The 20,140-nt window shown below is 38.6% G+C and overlaps 1 protein-coding gene and 1 long non-coding RNA gene across 2 annotated transcripts in view; both read left to right on the forward strand.

Moving 5' to 3' along the window:
- The window catches only part of FRS2 (fibroblast growth factor receptor substrate 2), a 49,717-nt gene extending 34,604 nt beyond the window's left edge, over positions 1-15,113 (forward strand). Inside the window, exons 3-7 of the mRNA XM_027893272.1 lie at positions 2,458-2,549; positions 4,306-4,492; positions 7,467-7,625; positions 8,458-8,621; positions 10,971-15,113. Coding sequence (XP_027749073.1) covers positions 2,484-2,549; positions 4,306-4,492; positions 7,467-7,625; positions 8,458-8,621; positions 10,971-11,921 — 1,527 coding nt within the window. The 5' untranslated portion in view covers positions 2,458-2,483 and the 3' untranslated portion in view covers positions 11,922-15,113. The remainder of the gene's footprint in view (positions 1-2,457; positions 2,550-4,305; positions 4,493-7,466; positions 7,626-8,457; positions 8,622-10,970) is intronic.
- On the forward strand, positions 622-18,394 carry LOC114062149. Its single transcript, XR_003572314.1, has 4 exons — positions 622-631; positions 12,814-12,817; positions 14,393-14,403; positions 15,944-18,394. It is a non-coding gene; the product is annotated as an uncharacterized LOC114062149 (long non-coding RNA).
- The last annotated feature ends 1,746 nt before the right edge of the window (positions 18,395-20,140 follow it).

Here is a 20,140-nt window from a genome sequence, read left to right on the forward strand (position 1 = left end):
TTATCTTCACTGATGATTTGGATGAGGGAACTGAGTCCACCATCAGCAAATTTGCAGATGACACCAAGTTGGGAGTGAGTGTCAATCTGCTGGAGGGTGGAAGGGCTCTGCAGAGGGACCTGGACAGGCTGGATAGATGGGTCAAATCCAACCATATAAGGTTCAACAAGGCCAAGTGCTGCATCCTACACTTCGGCCACAACAACCTCATGGAGCACTACAGGCTGGGGACAGAGTGGCTGGACAGTGGCCAGGCAGAAAGGGACCTGCTGGTGCTGATTGACAGCTGTCTGAACAAGAGCCAGCAGTGTGCCCAGGTGGCTAAGAAGGTGAATGGCATCCTGGCCTGTATCAGGAATAGTGTGTCCAGCAGGACTAGAGCAGTGATTGTTCCCCTGTACTTGGCACTGGTGAGGCCACACCTTGAGCACTGTGTCCAGTTCTGGGCCCCTCACTACATGAAATGATGTTGATGTGCCGGAGTGAGTCCAAAGAAGGGCAACAAGGCTGGTGAAGGGTCTGGAGCACAAGTCCTGTGAGGAGCAGCTGAGGGAGCTGAGGTTGTTTAGCCTGGAGAAGAGGAGGCTCAGGGGAGACCTCATCCCTCTCTACAACTACTTGAAAGGAGGTTGTAGCCAGGAGAGGGTCAATCTCTTCTCCCAGGCAACCAGCAGTAGGACAAAAAGGCATGGGCTTAAGCTGCACCAGAGGAGGTTTACATTGGACATTAGGAAGAAGTTCTTCACAGAAAAGGTGATTGGGCATTGGAATGGGCTGCCCAGAGAGGTGGTGGAGTCACCATCCCTGGAGGTGTTCAAGAAAAGACTGGATGTGGCACTGATTGCCATGGTCTAATTGACAAGGTGGTGTTAGGTCATAGGTTGGACTCCATGATTGATCTCAGAGGTCTTTCCCTTGATTTGGAAAAAAAGTTCTGTCAAATTAGCACATATTTTCGTGCTATGATGAGAAATGACATTAAAGAATCCGTGATTTTGAGTATTCTGCCTCTTTCTGACTAGATTAATCCAAGCCATGTTGTTGCACTTTCTGTTAAGTTCTTGCTTCACCTCTGCAAGGGGTCGGTGGGAGATTCATACAGGTTTATACAGTCTCCAAGGTAGAAGTATCTCATGTGAGTGGCTTTTCTGATCAAGAAGAGGGGAAGAGTTAGATGCTCTTCATTGTATTCCTTGCACCTTATTTTTCAGCAGACTAAAATGCTTTGTGGATACTACTGCTGCATGCTAATACAAATGCCCGTCTAGAAAACAAGTCAGAGTTTTCTTAAGGTGACATTGGATTTTTTTCCTTCTTCAGTCAGGAAGAGTTATCAACCTCTTCTGTCTTCTTTCTTCTTGATTCCTATTGTCATATCTCTTGTTGACTTAATAGCTCTCCTCCAGGATTTTGCCCCATTTTTCATTTGTGTAGTGGAAATTTTAATTCTTATCCAATATGAATATGATGTAAATGGGCTAAGTTTTCTTCTGTCTGACTTCCTTGTATTTAAGAAATACAAGGAGTACCCCTCCCTGCGTGGTGATAGAGGGAGAGGCAGCAAGTTGTGAGACTTGGTTTTGTGAACATTTTATCAAACTGTTTTATGAAAGTTTTGCCATATATAGAAAAATCTTTAAATGAAAATATAAAAAAAATCAAATATTTATTTTTGATTTCATTAATTTAGCCATGCTGTTCTGTGTTAGTTGAGTATTTTTCTATTTTATAGCAAATGGGTAACAATTTAATTCAAATGGTACTTAATAGAATTTCCCCCCCACCTCCCAAGTTTTAAAATGTTTGTGTTGAATGTGAGTTTTTTTCCTTCCTTTGATTACATCATTTGATGTACATTGCTGTATGGGAAATATTCAAAAGTGGAAGCACAGAACTTCACTGCATGGCTGCCAGCACAGGGCTGCCTCCAGGCCTGGAATGCCTCCACCCTCTCTTGCAAAGCAGCCCTGGAGCTGCCAAAGCCAAGGCAGCCTTTCAGGATTGCCGTGTGGGCTCTTTGTGTTGCCTGTGCCTGGTAACCTCCTACAGCCCAGGGCTTTTAGGGGCGGCTCTAGGGCTGTGCACAGCAGCCTGAGCCAGGGAGTGCTCATTTAGGCCCCGGTTTAGGAGATGAAAATCATACTCGGTAAGTTGTTGGTTTTTGTTTTCCCCCAAGCTGCTACCATGGGAATCAAGGTGACAGATCAGATGTGTCTGTTTGGTAGTAACCTCAGGTTGATTTATTGGTAGGACTTTAACAGCTCAGTGTTGCTGCTCCTTAATGCCAAATCTAACTTAACTACTATACTTGTAGTATCTATGTTGATTTCTTGTTACTTATGGTTGCAAAATTGTAATTTCAGAGAGTAATTTGCATTGGGTTGTTTTGTTGATGCTATTTTATTTTTACTTCTCCTAAATGATCATTTTGTTGGTGTTTTTTTTTTTTCCCTTTAGAGATCAGATGGTCTTCTAAAGAAGTCATGGGTAGCTGTTGTAGCTGTCCAGATAAAGAAACTGTCCCAGATAACCACCGAAACAAGTTTAAGGTATGCAACTTATGTGGCATGCTGTGAATTATTTTGTTGCTTTCTTGCAGAGTAGGTCTAGGATTGAAAAAATTAAATGAAAATAGAGTGCAGATTTCTGACTAGTTGAAACATTGCAGAGTTGCAGGTGTCTGTGGTTGGCAGGTTTCTCCTGCCCCTTTGAGGGATCCTCTCTTACCAGTAGTGACAGGAATTCCCTAGATAGAGTAGGCTTTTTAGGAGAGTTTTGATCTTTAGGAAGGAGAAGAAGCCCTGTGCTTTGATCCATCTCCATTTCAGTTGGTAGGGCCAAGTAAGTGGTGTTGTCTCTTGGCAGGGTACAGAAGTTAGGAAAGCAGTTGTAAGCATAAGGGAAGAGCTATTAGAGAAGTGTAATTGTGAACCTGAATGCAGAGTCAGCAATAGAAAATTTTAGGATTGCTGATTTTACTTGAAGGGCACTACCAATTGTAGCATTTTAAGAACTTTTGCCCTTTACTTGGAAGAAATTTATTTCTAAATGTGCTTTTGTCCCATATATCTCTGGAATTTATAAGCTTGTGAACACTTGTTCGTGTGCTTAACATGCTAAACATGAAGCTGCTGAAGTCAGTGCCTTTAAGTAAACATACCTTTGCATAGTCACACAAGTCAGATTTGCTTCTGTGCTCCAAACTCCTGGTGAGCTGACAAAGGAATGTAATGCTTCCATAGTGAAAAATGATTCATGTGTTGCCTTAGGGAAATGTTTAATATTGTCAGTAAAGAAAGCTGAAGGATAAAATATTTCTCTGTTTTCTTGCTCTTTATGTATTTTACATCACTTTGTGTAACTAGTTCCTAATTTTCTCCTTGTAGAATTTCTCTATTGTTTGGATTGCTGATTTAGCAGCAGGAGGGAGAAGATGAAAGAATGCAATTTGCAAAATGAGGAAAATTGGCATAAGCCTCAGTGGCAGATGAAACTATTCCTAATTCTTTTCAATTGACTAGATTTCAAGTTGAAAATGTCTCTTTAAGGAGTAACATTAATTCCATAGCGAAAATTTTTGGTAGCCTTTTTAGTGAATAACAAAGAATCCCACTAAAAGCAGCACTGTGAGATAAAATACATGCAGGGGAAAATATATATTGTCCAAATTCTGTAAAGGATCCAGATGACCTCAAAATGGTTTAAAAGCAGAAAGGAATAAGAGTTGAAGCTTCATACTCATGTTTTCACACAAGGTAACTATAGGGTATTTGAGTTATTTGTTGACTTTAAAAGGGCAGCAAAATATCTAAAATTGTTGGGTGAGTCAGCACAGTGCAAGGCTATACATGTATGTGAAGGAAGCTTTATCTTGGAACCACTTTACCCTTTTTCATTCCTTTTCCCAGCTGTAAGTGGGGTTATATGACAAAGCAAATACCTTTTTTTCTAGAAATGGGGCTCTAAGAGATTTCATTATCTGAGGAATGCCTCATGCATGTGGAAATACTAGAATACATGCATAAAGCCAGTTTAAAAAAAGGTATTTGACTTATGAATCTCTTCCACTTTAAATTTCTCATCAGGATTTACAGGAATGTTAGACAGTCTCATTTGTATTGCTTTTAAATAAGTATTATTTTATTTTTTTTAATTCTGGGTTGGAGGAGCAAAGGAACTAGTTTGGTGGGGTTTTTTTGTTTGTTCGTTTTTAATAAAAACTTTTACTTCAAGGATCTAGATTATTAGAAATGGTGTTGTTTCTCAAAAGACTACTTACCTAATACTTTTTAACTTTTTTTATAGGTTATTAATGTGGATGATGATGGTAATGAACTGGGTTCTGGCATAATGGAACTTACAGATACAGAATTGATTTTGTACACCCGTAAAAGGGACTCTGTAAAATGGCACTACCTCTGTCTCCGTCGCTATGGCTATGACTCAAATCTTTTCTCTTTTGAAAGTGGTCGAAGGTGTCAAACTGGACAAGGTATGTGGAAATTTTGTATATAAAGATTTTGGAAATTTATTTGATGTTGGAACATATTTACCAGTCCTTTGGCAAGGGTTGTAAAGGCTATAGTTTTATATGTGAATGTGGTTTCTGGAAAAAAATTACCTTATGAGGAATGAGGATTTGAATTGCACATAGTTTTTGGCACTGTAGGTCTGGAGGACTTGAAGCTTCTATGTGTGAATACTTTTGGCCAGCTTAAGAGGTGGTTTTGACAGGGAAATTCTCCTGCCTCAGAGGTTGACTTGACTTTCAGGGGGAGGCAATGGAATCTGGAACTGTGGAGGAATCTCTTCAGAATTCAAAGAATTCTATGGTTTTAGATTTTAAAAGACTAGAGCGCTGATACGAACTGGATGTCCCCACCTCATTATTATTTTCAGTAACCTGCTTGTGCTTCATCCTCTTCCTAAAGCAAATATCACTTTCATTTATATCAGTGACATAATTCTCAAATTTTTACATGTTTTGGCATGAACTGCGCATACTTCACTTATGCTCAGTTATTTTCTGTGTGGCTTTCACTGGAAGATAGTTACCTTTCCAGTCCCCAGACCTTGGCCAAGGTTGGCTGCCTCTGAGAAGATTCAGGCTTCTCTCTTCACTGCAGCAGTCCCTGGGGAGGATGTTTCAGTTGAGGTCTTGGCCTCATTTTGTACCTTTCTACTGTGAAGTAGCTGTGTGTAGTTGGAATTTTTATGTATTCATATGTTGTAAAATTAAGTTGCAATTTTTTACAAATTTTTAGCATTTACTAGTGGTTTTTATCAACAACAATATTTAGAAAATACAATTTTTGAGTTTTAATTTCACTGTAAAAAAATCAGGAAGATGAAAGAACTTGATCATAAATAAACCTGCATTGTCCGAGCGGAGGTAAAGGCAGACATTCTTTTTTGTAAGTGTTTTAGAAGGCATTCTCAGTTCGTCTCCTAGTGAGAAATGGAGATGTTTTCAGATGCCACAATACTAAAATAAATTTTCAGAAGGTAATAAACTTTGTTTTGAAGATAATCACTGTAATTGATTTTGCAGGTTTAATTTATTGCTTCTTTTAAACATTGAAAAGAGATACTAATAATATTTAATTGAAAATACTAATTTGAAGGTTCTTTTCCACAGTCCATTAGCAAGTGTGCAGAATTTTCCACCGAGTCTAATTGACTTCTCTGCTTTCCTCCCAATTGCTTTATTCTTTTTTTTTTTTTTTTAACAGAGAAGATTAAGCAGGCTGTGTAAGCAGCAACCCTTTCCTCCTTCTTTTGTTTCTTGACTTTCTTATGTAATATTAAAATACTGTGAATATTGAGAAAAAAGAAATCTGGCAGAAAATGTTCTTTGCTGCCCTTTTGCAATGGAGCATTGTTCCTGAGACCTACGCTGGGTTTTGTGGGCACAGTTGCAAAACCTCATCTTCACTTTGTGTATTGACTGAGTTTTTCATATGAGAATTCACTGAATACTGCCCAGCAACTTCTTGCATTAGCCAGTATTCTTGTTTGAGTTTTCCCTTTAATCTCAAATTATATCTATTGAAAAGTTGTCAGAGTGCACTGATGGTGAAACACTGAGTTTGTGCTAGGTGTTAAAAAACTTGAAAACATGTTTTAGGAGCACAGCTAATAGATAATTCAGGACAGAAAACTTGGTGTGTCACCATGTTGTGTGACAGATCACAGTATATTTAATGTGAATATATTTAAAGGCAGCTGAATTTCTTGGAAACATACTGGGAGCTTTACAAGCTTGTGATCTTAGATTTTTTAAAATTCTATTCTTTGTCCATTAAGATTTAAGTATCGAGTGCGAATTTTCAAAAATACACAAAATATTAAACATGGACTATTATACTGGAGCTGGATCATGGGTCAGGGAAATAGAGTAGTAGAAGCTCTGTAGCTGCAGTGTTGGAAGCATGAAGCTTATTCAGTGCACCAGCTCAGTATTAATCATTGAGCGTCATTCCTCCTAGCACACTTGGTATTCCCAGGTGGGTTTTTGTGAACCTCTGCCACGTGGAGCATTTCTGGTAGTTCTGACCTGTCACAGTTCTGCGTCCCTAAATAATTACATGATGATAGTAATTGCCAGCATATTCACATAACTGCACTTACAGTAGGAGAAGCTATATAGGTAGGTAGTTTTTAGTAAAGAGTGTTTTAAGATTGTAATACTCACTTTGAAAAATGAGCACCTGCACCCGCGTTTAACAAGCATGTCAACTTTAACTTCATGCTTTCAATGGAAGAATAATCCAAAGCTGCGACTTTGCTGGTGAGGGTAAGTTGGGACGCTCCCTGCTGTTCAAAGGCAAAGTGGCACAATACACACGCAAAATACACGGTATTGCTGCTAACTTTGTGTTCTGTGTCTATTAGCCTAAAGCAATTAGTTTGTTACTGTCTGTTTCACACAGTTTGTCTTACTAGCTTTTCATTTTAATCCTCTTTAAGAAACTAAGCTTTTACCCAGTGTTTAACCCTTTTTTTTTTTTGTTGTGCAGGTATCTTCTTTTTATGGCTATGTAATAGAAATCCAGTTTAGGAAATATGACCTTGTAGCACCACTGTAGTTACATTTAAATATTTTTTAAAATTGTATTTATTTAGTAGGTATCCTTTTTATGAGTTTAAAAGAAAGAATCTTTTAGGGTTTTCCCCTTCCTCATTTAGCACTCAAAGCCTAGTTTTGCTCTTAACTGAATCAGTTTTCTGTTCTAATTTAACTTTTGGTGCATGGGATTCTTATTCTTCTATGAGATAACCACTTTAAAGTTTCTCACAGTAACTTCATGTGTTTTGGTACAATAAAAATTTCATAACGTTTTTGCTTCATTAACAGGTATTCATTATGTGGATTCCAGTTCTATTTCTTGAAAGTTATATATATTGTAAGGCATGTTTCTTAGTTAAAGGATTTTTAATTTGTGTGTGTGTGTGTGTATTTGTAGGAATCTTTGCCTTTAAATGTGCCCGGGCAGAAGAGCTATTTAACATGTTACAAGAGATAATGCAGAATAATAGCATAAATGTAGTAGAAGAACCAGTAGTAGAAAGGAATAATCATCAAACTGAATTGGAAGTTCCAAGAACCCCTCGAACACCTACCAGTAAGTATGGTTCTACTGTCAGGTGACATACCTGAATGTAATGTGCTACTTAGCTGAAAATAGCATTTGATTTGCATTTAATCTTTAAGTAATTAAAAGAAAGCTAATTTAAAGCTGAGACTAACTACCAGTAATGCATTCTCTGGAGGAACTTGCTGAGGATTCTCTTTTGAGAACCCTAAGTCTTGGAAGCAGAACTGCCATAGTAAAGTTCTTCATCTCTAAGAAATAAGTTTTGGGAACTTAGTTATTGCATGCGAACACTTACAAATATACCTATTGAATTGCTTTATAATATATCAGCGTGTTTTACCTGTAGCATTTCTGAGAAATGTTAAAGTTGGGCAATGTTCCAACCTTTTAATTATGGGAAAAAAATACTGGTAAAATCACATGGACAGTGGCTCTGGAATCTTTCTTTTGCTCAGAGTAGGTGGACAGGCAGAATGGAGTACTTTCAAAAGTACCAGAAGATTTTAGGTAATTGATAATTTTAGAGAAGTGGAAGCTTAGTTAAATAAGTCTCTGTTTGTCAGGGAGACATGTTAATGGTAGAAAGTTGGATAGGGAGCTTAGTGGGAGGACTGCAGTGTGTAATACACCCAGGTTTCAGTCGTTGCTTCAGTCATGTTTCCCAGTAAATACTGGGATGCTATTCTCTGCTCTCTGTTTCCTTCCTCCAAGCAAAATTGAACCTTGTGAATATTTAATACTGTTTTACATATTTTAATTTCCCTTTTGAAATTTGAAAATGAATGTATAAAGCATCTTACTAATATACAGTAAAATGTTCTATTTTAATATGGTTTTGCTTGTTTTCTAATTGAATCAGCTCCTGGGTTCAATGCACAAAGTTTACCTAATGGCTATCCCAGATACCCATCTTTTGGAGATGCTTCATCACATCCTTCCAGCAGACATCCTTCTGTTGGAAGTGCACGCCTCCCCTCTGTCGGTGAAGAATCAACACATCCTTTACTTGTAGCAGAAGAGCAAGTGAGTGGTTTTTTTCCCCTCCTACAACTTATGTTCCACATTACTTTCAATTTTCTAATGATTTTTCTGTAGGCTTTCACTTGTGTTGTTCAGTATCAGGTGTAATGTATTTCTACCATATTTTAACTACCTCAGAAAAGTGTTTATTATATTATTTTTATTATATTTTGCCTCCTTAAAATGATATTTTGTAGGATAGCTTCATATTTATATACAAATAAAGATATAGAAAGCATATGTTTGCATTATACTCTTTTCAAAAATTTCAGTAATTATATTTAAGCACAAGTAATTGTACGTTATAATGAGAGATCCTGGTCAAAAAGCTTCTTTAAATGTAAGTCTTATATTTGGCAAATAGAAATCGTGGAATATTTTAGGTTAGAAGGAACCTTTAGTCCTCTAGATCAAATTTTTAAGTTAGAGACAGCTGCACAGAGCCTTATCCTGGTCATGTTTTTAATACTGCAAACAAAGGGATTCTACAGAATTTGAACCATGTGTACCAGTGTTTCACTACCTTTGTAGTGAAAACATTTCTCCCTATTATGTAATCAGAGTTTTTCTTGTTACAGCTGTTGTCCACTGCCCCTTAGCCTTTTGCTGAATATCTCCAAAAAGAGTCTGGCTCTGTCTTCTTTATATGTTAGGTAATTGAACACAACTAGTAGGTGGTTCCTTGGCCTTTTCATTAAGGCAGAACAAAGATGGTGCTCTCAGCTTCTCCTTGTGTGTCACATGCTCCAGCCCGCATCTGGACTTGCTCCAGTATGGTAATGTCTGTCTTGTACTGAGGAGCTCAGATTCAGTCTCACAAGAACTGAGTTGATGGTAATAACAATGTTCCTTAACCTGCTGACTGTGCTACTGCCAACACAAACTAGTGCAAGTTTGTTTTTTCATGCTGCTGACTCACATTTGACTTACCATCCACCGAGATCCCCAGCTTTGCTGGAAGGCTACTTTTCAGTTCAGTTGGTGTCTAGCCTGTTTGGTGGTGGTGTTCCATACCAGGCACTGGACTTTGCATTTGTTGTTGCTGAGGTTCTATGAGGTCAGTTCTCCAGGCTGCTGAGATCCCTCTCGGTGGAAAGCCTACCAGTCTGGGAAAGACTGAAAACTCTCAGAGGGTGTGTTCTTTCTCATCATTCAGGTTGCTGATGATAATGTTAGTCAAGTTTAATAATGTTATGTGTTTTAGGAAGATGTTTGTGTGTGACAAGAAGCGGTGTTGGAAACTATAGAGGGTAACCAGAGCAGAGTGCAGTGAACTGTCTTTTGGGAAAGGATTTGTTAGGAGCCACCACAGAAGAGTTCAGGTGTTATTGTTGGAGTTACTGAAGAGTAAATGAGTTAAAGTATCAGTGTAGGATTCAAGTGAGCTGTAAATAACACTTCAGCCTGGAGAGCTTGACAGAGAGGTTTGGAAGTTTACACGACTGCTGCTGTCAAATACTACTTTTGCTGTTTGGATATCCAGACATAGAATTAAAATTTAGAGAAAGAATCCAGTCTTTCCCATTCAGCCTTGTGTTGATCCACTTTGGGAAATTGGAGAGATAACCTAATAGTGTATTTCTGCCTTTCCTAGTGGCATATGGTGACAACTCCTGCTTCTATTTAATTCTGAGTGCCACTCTTCATATGGAATTATATATTTTTCTACTTCAGTTTCTGTTATTAGGAGGCTCTTGGCTCTTGAAGAAAGAAAAGACTGTTCTTCCAGTAGACCCAACCTCTCTTTTTGTTGCTGCAGTAGTACACAAGGCAAAAGCCTGAGGGGTTTTTTTAGGTCTCTCTATGGTTTGGTGTTTTGTTTGGGATTTTTTTTCTTTTATGGACAGTGAGTTTCCTTTGCATTGTGGAAATTATAAAGACAAATTTAGCAAAGTAACTGTTGGTCACTGTCATGGTAAGGGACAACGAAGTAAAGCTCTCACTGATCTGTTCATGTGAAGTAATGAGCTAATGGATGTAATGAAGTAAGGAGCTGCCCAAGTTTGCCCTGATCAGAGCAAAGCTCTAATAGAACCTGAAAAGTGAGAATGAGAGCACAACTGAGATAAAACATCAAATAGAACTAATTATTAATCTAAAATACAAATTCTGTTCTTTTGTTATAGTAGCATTAACAAAACCAACAACAAAATTTCAGGGGAAAAAACCAAAACTGACCACAGTTCAACAAAATGTGAGAGGTGACCTTACACTTAAACACCTGCCATAACAAGATTTTATTTTCAAGTATTTTTATTTGAAAAGCGGGGAGCTAAGAAAGAAGGAAATTTGGAGGGGAAAAAAAAAGGCACAAAGAGCATTTGAATCTCCTTTTGTTTCTTCCTCTTTTAGGTGCACACTTACGTCAACACTACTGGAGTACAAGAAGAAAGAAAAAATCGATCGAGTGTGCATGTGCCACTGGAATCAAAGCTTTCAAACACTGAAATAACTAAAGTGAAAGAAGATCAGATGTGTACTGATGACAGAGATGCTCAGGTTCTCCTGGAGCCTGAAGGAGTCAAATTTGTTTTAGGACCAACACCTGTTCAAAGGCAGTTAATGGAAAGAGAGAAACTGGAGCAACTTGGGAGAGATCAAGTTAGCGGCAGCAGCACAAACAACACTGAATGGGACACTGGGTATGACAGTGATGAACGTAGAGAAACACCGTCTGGTAATAAACTGGTATATGAAAACATAAATAGGTTATCAATTCCTAGTGCCTCAGGGGTCAGGAGAGGTCGCTTGACATCAACCAGTACCTCAGACACCCAGAACATTAACAACTCTGCTCAGAGGAGAACTGCGCTGTTGAACTATGAGAACTTGCCATCCTTGCCTCCTGTTTGGGAAGCCCGCAAGCTGAGTAGAGATGAAGATGACAGTTTAGGACCAAAGACCCCATCTCTGAATGGCTACCACAATAACCTAGATCTAATGCATAATTATGTCAATACAGAGAATGTAACAGTACCACCAAGTGCTCATAAAGTAGAATTTACACGACGTCGGGACTGTACGCCAACAGTCTTTAACTTCGACATTAGGCGTCCGAGTTTAGAACACAGGCAGCTCAACTACATACAGGTTGACTTGGAAGGTGGTAGTGACTCTGACAACCCTCAGACTCCAAAAACCCCCACCACTCCACTTCCGCAGACACCAACCAGGCGCACAGAGTTGTATGCTGTGATAGACATTGAAAGAACTGCTGCTATGTCGAGCTTGCAAAAAGCACTGCCCCGAGATGATGGTACTTCTAGGAAAACTAGACATAACAGTACTGACCTGCCTATGTGAGCCTGGGAAGCATTGAATCATTTGCACCTTTTGTGAAGTTTATAACATTGAAGATGCGAGTACTTTGCATTTCTTAACACTAATGCCTTTTATAGACTAATAGAACTTCTTCTGCATACTTCATGTACTTGTCTAACTAAAGGGAATTAATGTAGAGCAAGTATTCATCTAGGTAACACTATTTCATTCTACAGTAGAAGTAATTACTGCATAGCAGCATCACCACCTTTCACAGTGCCTCTTTAATTGATTAGAGTCTGAGTGACATGCTGGTTTTGGATTTATAAATATTCTGGTCTGGTGCCTATACTCATTACTGGCATTTATAACACTTTTTAAAGCCTCTTGATATGTGCATTATTGACAGGTAAACCTAATCTTTCAATGTACGTATCTTACGTTCATTTCTCATTGAAGTGGTTCCTCCAGAATGAAATGTATGTAATATGCTAATTCACTCAGTTTGACTCACACAAGATACATTGGTTCATCTCAAGGAATATAAACACCACACCTTTTTTGTCTGTGGGCAAGAAGGCCTCTAATTCTTGACAGTTTTCTCAACTTGTGTGATTTTTGAGAGGTCCCATTGATGCTCGTTGATCAGAGCTATAAACACATCTAAATCCAGCCTTAAGCTCCTTCCGCTAGAATAGAATTCCAAGTCGCATATCAAATTCCCTGTGAAATCTGGCAAAATTGTAATCCCACTAGCATTTTGGGGTTTTTTGTGGAGGAATTCACAGGTGGGCTGTATGAATTAAGGCTCTCTTGTCATTTCTTAGTTCAGTGTCCTTTCCTTTCTTTGCATTTGTATGTTTCTTTTTTATTTGTTCCATAATGTCTTGTTTTGAAAGTCAAAATTTTGTACATAGCTTTAATTATTGTTCAGGGTCGTATATGTGTTTGTCTTACTCTCTGCATTTGACAAAGAAAGACTCTTGAAGGTCAAATAGTTGTCTTTGTCCAGTGTTCTACTTTTTTATGCCTGACAGAAATATCCCAGCTCTCCAGCAGCATGCATTATTGCACAACTGGAAAGGTTTATTATGCAGTTATTGTCTTCCTCTAAAGCATCAAACACAGGTTACACGGGAGGCAGGGTACTGGACTTGATAGTTCTTTATAGAAAGTTGTACATTCTAGCAGTGTGCATCCATAGGTGATAGTGTACTTTAATTTAGAAAGATATGTAGTAAATTATCTGAAGGTAGTATTATCTACAAGCATAATTCTTTTCCTTTTGCAGTTGGTGAATTTGGTCACAACAATGGCTGCTCAGTGTTACAGGTACATCCAGGTAGAATGTTCTTTGTTGAATATGCCAGATGCACCCTTAGAAGTTTTTATTTTGTTTTGTTTATTAATACTCTGAATAATCTTAGAATTCTGGCAGTATTGCAGGCGCACCTTGGTACTAGCAGTAGAAGAGATTGCTCTTGAGCCTGTGATTGCAAAGGAACTGACACTTGTGTGAACTGGTATGATGTAAAATAACCCCTGAACTGTGAGGAAAAATATGCACGAAAAGCCATTCGGAAATCCGGAAAAGCATTAAGGGTCTTCATGCAATATTTGAATTGAAGTTTTATAAAAAAAAACTTAGTTGTTTTCAGTCTTTTAAATTGGTGTGTATTTCTGTTCCTCTTTTTTCTTTGGTCTTCTCTCGTTTAGTAGTGGCAGCAGTAGTAGCACCTGAAATACCTGTGTCTTGCCACACCATTAGCTTGTATCAGGCAACCTTTTCACTCTGACTTTCATTATTTTTTACAGACTGTATGGTACTGAAATACCAGATGCACAAAGACCATAATTTGCAGAAGTAAAAGATGGGAGTCACTGAGACCATTATGAGGAACTTAAATGAGATTTAAGAAAAAAAATCAATCCTCATTAATGATTTCGTGATCAGCCTCTGCATATTCTTGTGATAGGCTTGCTGACTTGGTACTCAAAAAGGTAATGACTACCTAAAGCTAGGTCTGCAGCCTCTTGAAAGGAGCCAGGTGGGGGTCAGCCTCTTCTCCAAGGCAACTAATGATGGGACAAGAGGCCATAGTCTTGAGCTGCACCAGCGCAGGTTTACGTTGGACATTAGCACAAAATTCTTCACAGAAAGTACGAGTAGACATTGGAATGGGCTGCCCAGAGAGGTGGGGGAGTCACCGTCCCTGGAGGTGTTTGGGGAAAGACTGAACGTGGCACAGAGTGCCATGGCCTAGTTGACGAGGTGGTGTTCAGTCATAGGTTGGACTCCATGATCTCAGAGGTCTTCTCCAACTTAATTGATTCTGTGATTCTGTAAGTGTTCCCACACATCTTTGCCATTGCCTCACCTTATGCTATGGACCAGTCTTGGTCTGTACTGAAGAGAAATTACCATGCATTGCAAAATACTTACTGGGTTAATAATTCTGGTGTGATTCTTGTTCTTAGTGTATAGCTCACTAAAGTTTGTGAGCTGAACTAAGCTTCAGCCTGTGTTTTGAGACAAACGTCTTTGATCTAACTAGCTGCTTAGAAATATTTGGTCCTCATCTGTACAGTTTGGACAAATTAATTGGACCCTAAAAACACACCTGTGAGGCAGGGAAGTAATATTCTTAACTGCCAAATATGGAAACAGGTTTCAGGTAAATTTTAAGTGACCTGCTGAAATTTCAACAACCAGGCATATCTCTCCTTAGTTCCAGTGCACTGTCCTATGCATTTAGTCTCAGTAGTTTCAGATAAAAGGAATGGTCTGAGAATTTTTTTATCTTGTTGCAAGTTTCACAATATTTTCCTAGCTCTGGTCCCCAGAATTGAGAACATACTGAAATGTCAATTTTTGTAGCCTTAATTATGCTAACAAGTCTGATGACATACTTTCCAGGACTACTTTTTTAACCTCTTACTTTTTACAGATGGGATAATGCTTTCTCATTTTGTGTATGCTGCAAACATATTGAGTAGTCCCTGTTACCCACACTACTCATCTTTAGCATTCCTTATTTTCTGCCCCTTGAAGTAGATGCAGTTGCAATGCACTTTACCCTTTTAGACTTGGTAAATATTTTTTTTCAATTTTTCTTTTAAAGGCTGGGATGTTAGATTTAGTTTCTGTAATCTAGGATTCAGTTTTCAGCTGAAATCTCTCCACAGTATTTAGATCATATTTATTTTGGGCCTACAGGTATATAGACCGAGAAACTACAATGATTTGGGAAAGATAGACATCAGTGTATCGTTTAAACAAGGAAACTGAGTGGGTAAAAAAGATGAAATGGTGACCAAAACTACATAATAAAGTTTGTACTAGAAATACAGGTAGTGAGAATTTAATCCATTGTTATATCAGGAAACTAATCGTTTGTTTCCCCCAGTAAATACATTTTGCATATGACAGGGGTTGAATGTGATGGTGTGCATTGAAGCACTATTTCTGGTCCTTATAAAGTCTGCAGAGCTTTTATAGAAAACTTAAGTGTTTGAGGAGACATTTCGTATAATAAATTGCTTAAATCCCCCTATTGTGTGTGTCCCCATCCCCAGATGTTTGGATATTTGTGTGTGTGTTTACACCTCTGACTGGAGCTTGGATGTAAAAAAGGTCACAGAAATGTGTAAGCTGTACAAAGTCCAAAAGTGTGTCAGAGCTGCTTTGGTATGTGACAGACCAGCAGCTGATTTTGCTAGTTTTATAACAGTGTATATTGGCTCAAAATCTGGCTGTCCTTGTTTTTGTTTAATATTTAACCACGTCTCAATGAGACAGAGTTAGGAGAGAGCAGATTGTTTTTATTCATTGTCAGTGAAGTAAAAATGGAAGTTCTGATTAACGTCAGTTACTGCTTTGAGCATATAACAATGTATCTGATTTGGACCTCTATTTCTAAGCAGTATTCTCTTCATGTAACGTGGGATCAGTGGTGAAGTTCCATTTCTGCACTGTACTAATTTATTTAATGGATGCAAATAAGATGAAACTGACAGAGTAGGAACTAGTAGTGGACTTAAATCTGAAATTCTTCTATTAGAAGAATAGATAGAAGTAGGTGTTTTCGGAATTTAATGATACGATCTTTCCCATCTCTTCCTTGAGGTAGCAATTCAGGCATTTATATTGACAGTATTTACTTAATATAAACCTAAGTTCATTTATTATATGTTTATTTTAAATTCATGTACACTCCAAGAAAAAAAGTCCAGAAGAAATTCCACCACAAAAAACTGCGTTAAGATGGAGTCAAGTTTGTTGATGTCCTTCTTGCAGGGCATATACGAAAAACACAGGAAGTCATGAATTGAGGTTCTTTCACAATCTTTAGGAATTACTTCCTCTTTTGGAAAAGAAAGTGCATCAGAAGAAAAAAAAAAAAAAAAGAAAAAGAGCAGCTTAGCATCTGCAACTCCGACCATGTATACATTATTTCTTGTGGTACTGTGCTATAAGGTATGTTACTAAGTCTGTCAGATGTCTTAGGAGGATATTGTCCTAACACAGTGTTTACTCCAGATTAACGCAGTATTTTGTTTGGAAATATGTAGGTGTACAGATAGAATAAGAGAGATAAAGTGGATGAAACAAGTGTTGGACATTTCTATATTTTTATATATTATGAAGGGCATTTTTGAAATTTTTCTTGCAGTTTTAGTAATTATTTAGCGTGGTAATATACATATATTGTGACAGCGTTTTCTGCTATATCCATTACTTTGGTGTAATTCTGTTTTATGTAGCAAATATGTGTATATACAAAGGAGATTATGTAAAAATTATGATTAAAAAAAATAGGCTGAAGCCCTTCAGAATAGGGACCGTCTTCCTCTGTGTCTGCAAAGTACTAAATGCCTTGGGGTCTCAGCCGGAGCTCATGTCTGAGACCCGTGGTGACTGAATTGCCAAGCGATGAGTTGGGGGGAAGCAGCTCCTCTGCTTCCCGTGAGAAGCCTTAGTGCAAAAGGTGCCATGAAGCTTTCCTTGCCAATCCCTGGTGCTGGGGCTGTGCTGTTCATGGTCATTCCCAACACCACCTGCCAAGCAACCCAGAGAGCCCAGAGTCCATGTATCCTTTGCTCTGGTCCTTCCCTTTGACAGTAGAAAAGGAAGTCTGAGAAGAAGGTTTGGTGTCATCAGGGAATCTTCCTTGTTAGCAGGGTGACCCTTCCAGAGTCCATTGGGTCCGCATGCAGCGTCCTTTGAAGCTGAACAAATGACTGATGTTGACTTCAAGGGCCACTGGATGTGCTCCTACAAGATCAAGTTCTGCTGACAGCTCTGTTACACCTGAAGACCTGGTGTCAGGTTCTTCAGGAATGGTCTAGAAATACTGTAAAAATATAAATATATTTAATTACGTGTACTGAAATACAAATCCTATTTGTTGTGGTCAGAGTTCAGATAATTACAGGAATTTCGATTTCTTGGTCATACTTGCATATATATTGCTTTGACTGTTGTGTATGAAAGAGGAAGTGATTCTAAAGTCTGTGAAAGGTTGGGGTTACACCTGTTTTTTTAATGGCCATGTTATTTAGGAATGGATGTCAGCGAATTTAAGTCCGTAATAATGCAGTTTTTTGCATTAGAACATGTGTGTATATCATACACCCACATTTTATATATAATATATATTTGGTACTAACTTTGTATTTTCCCTGGAATTTTGCCAAATCGCAAACACAGATGTTCTCACTTGTAAGACTTTGGTACTTAACTGAATGTATAAGAAATGCTCTGGTATGAAAGGAAAGAGTGTTACATGGTGTCCCACAGTACAGGGACTCGACCAGCAGGCACGTTGCCTTTTTCACATCTCGCTTCATTGCAGCATCACCTTTGATCTCCTCAGAAGCAGTTCTGTGTCTCAGCCAAACTGCAGACAGCTGAATACTGCCCTAGCATGAAAGCTGACTGGTAGGTAGTAAGAATACAGTAGTCACCAGTGTGCCACAAATGCATTTATTAAATGCAGAAATAGACATTTCTAGAAAGGCCAAAATCTTATGTTGTATGTTCCTTTCTTGTCATTACATTGTATCATATTGTAAGATTATTGTATGTCCTAATTTGCATTATAAAATGTTTTTTCCTACTTAAAAGGCATAAATATAGCAACTTTGTATAAAGGTAGCTTTCTAGATTTTTATTTCTTTTATATGAAAAAGTCTAAACAGTGGGAGTACCATTGCCAAATTGTTTATAAAATTTCGAGTAATTTTCCCTGTTAAATGAATTTGTTTTTACAAACATTCCGTATTTCTTATACTATGCAGAAAGAGTGTATTTTTATGTCATTCCACATTAATCTTAAAAAATTAATTTCACTTGTTTTAAGCTGCCATTATTGAGAAAGCTTACCAAATGTGCATTTTTAAAAAATGTGTTGTGTATTATGACAACATTTTTCCCCCTTTACCAGTGCCAACTTCATTTGGAAAAAAAATAAAAATTGTAGCATGGCAATAAACTCTTGATTTTACATTAAAAATTGTCTGTGGGTTACTTCAGTGTTTTGCAGGGTTAGTGTCGCTGTATTGTCTTTTTTTTTTTTAATAACCTTTTTTGCTTTTCTTCAAATCATTGTTTCAGGTACCTGTCTCTGCCCTCCCTGTCTCCGTATTGCACTCATTACTCAGTGGTAAAAAGACAAACCCAAAACTGAGCATGATGACCTGAAGTCTTTAAATTTGTCTCCAAACTTATGTTTCATTTTCTGCTAGTTTTCTGTCACGTCTTTGTCATGCACGTAGACTGAGATTTTTTGTTGTGGTAGTACTGTTGCTGTCAACCATTGGCTAGTGAATCACATGCCAGCATTTTCAATGGGCTACGATTTCAGAAAACCCTAAAGGAATTTCTCAACATAGTACTGATAAATTCCGAAAGAAAGAAGTAAGAAAATAAAAGGTTGAAGTCCCAGTGGCCTTTTGACTTTCTTCTGGAGACTATAAAATATGGTGGTAATTTATCAAAATTCCCTTTTTCCTCTTTAATCCTTCCCAAGTCAGTGTTTTAAGAAATAAAACTTGATCTTCCAAAGGCTGTAACTCAGATTATGGTCTGAGGCACTTTAAAATATTTTTTCCCCCAACTCACACCACTGTAGCAGCAAATATGAATTAAAATGAAGCATTATTTCAGTGCAAATCTTTATGAATGCTCTGATTCTGAGACAGAAGCTGTTAATGTTGTTTTAGTTGGGTTATTTGCCCCAGCCGAAACCTAAATACTTTTCTGCATACCTATGAGGAAAGATAGAGATGCTAAAATTCAATTAGTACTCCAGTTTTGAGAATAAGGTTGGGGGGGGTGGGTGGGGGAGAAGATACCTAACTCTGTGAGGAAAACTGAGCAAAAAGCCCAAAGTACTGAAGAACTAATACTAACCAGGTACTGTCGTACTTAAAACCAGTAACAGAGGTGAAAGTTGGCAGAGTTTTAGTCATGTTCTTTTTTGCTGTCTTCATTGGGATGGATTTCTACCAGTTTGAATCTAGAACAACTTGGCATATATCTGAAGTATTCTATCTGTCACCAAGAAGAGGAACGCCAGCTGGAATTCATTCTCAAGGAATGAATCCTACAAAAGAATTCTGGGATTTTTTAATATGACCAGTAAGTAGAGAGCTTTTTGTGTGGAGGGAACACAGTGACAAAGCAAGGCTTGGGTGTTGTGTCTCACTAGCAAAGCTGTCAAGGGAATGGTTGCCAAAATTTCAATATGGAAACGAAGAGGGTATTGAGTGGGACTGTGCTGGGGTATCGCCTGTGCACTGCTTTTCACTGGTGACGTGAATCTCATGATCTCACAGCAGCTATATGGGATGGTCTGGCAAGCACACTGGAGGCCAGGAGCATCGATTAAAAATGTTTTTGACCTGTTTAAGAACTGACCTCCAGGAATATAACTGAATCGCAGAATGGATTAAAGTTCATCTGGTTCCAACCCCCCTGCCGCGTCCAGGGACACCTCGAACTAGACCACGTTGCTAAAAGCCGTATCCAGCCTGGCCTCGGACACTTCCAGGGATGGGCCATGCTCAGCTCCCCTGGGCAGCCCGTTGCAGCGCCTCTCCACGCTCACAGTGCAGGATGTCCCCTCGCAGCCCCAGCCCCGCAGCCCCAGCCCCACACCCGCAGCCCCACACCCGCAGGGCCGCTCAGCCGCAGCCCTCCCCGCGCGCGGGGCGGGGCCGGCCCGCGCTCCCAGAGCGCCGCGCGGCCGGAAGCGGCG

This window comes from Empidonax traillii, unplaced genomic scaffold, assembly GCF_003031625.1.
Source record: "Empidonax traillii isolate 1590-97213 ecotype Southwest subspecies unplaced genomic scaffold, ASM303162v1 scaffold385:size1130455, whole genome shotgun sequence".
Classification (NCBI taxonomy): Eukaryota; Metazoa; Chordata; class Aves; order Passeriformes; family Tyrannidae; genus Empidonax; species Empidonax traillii.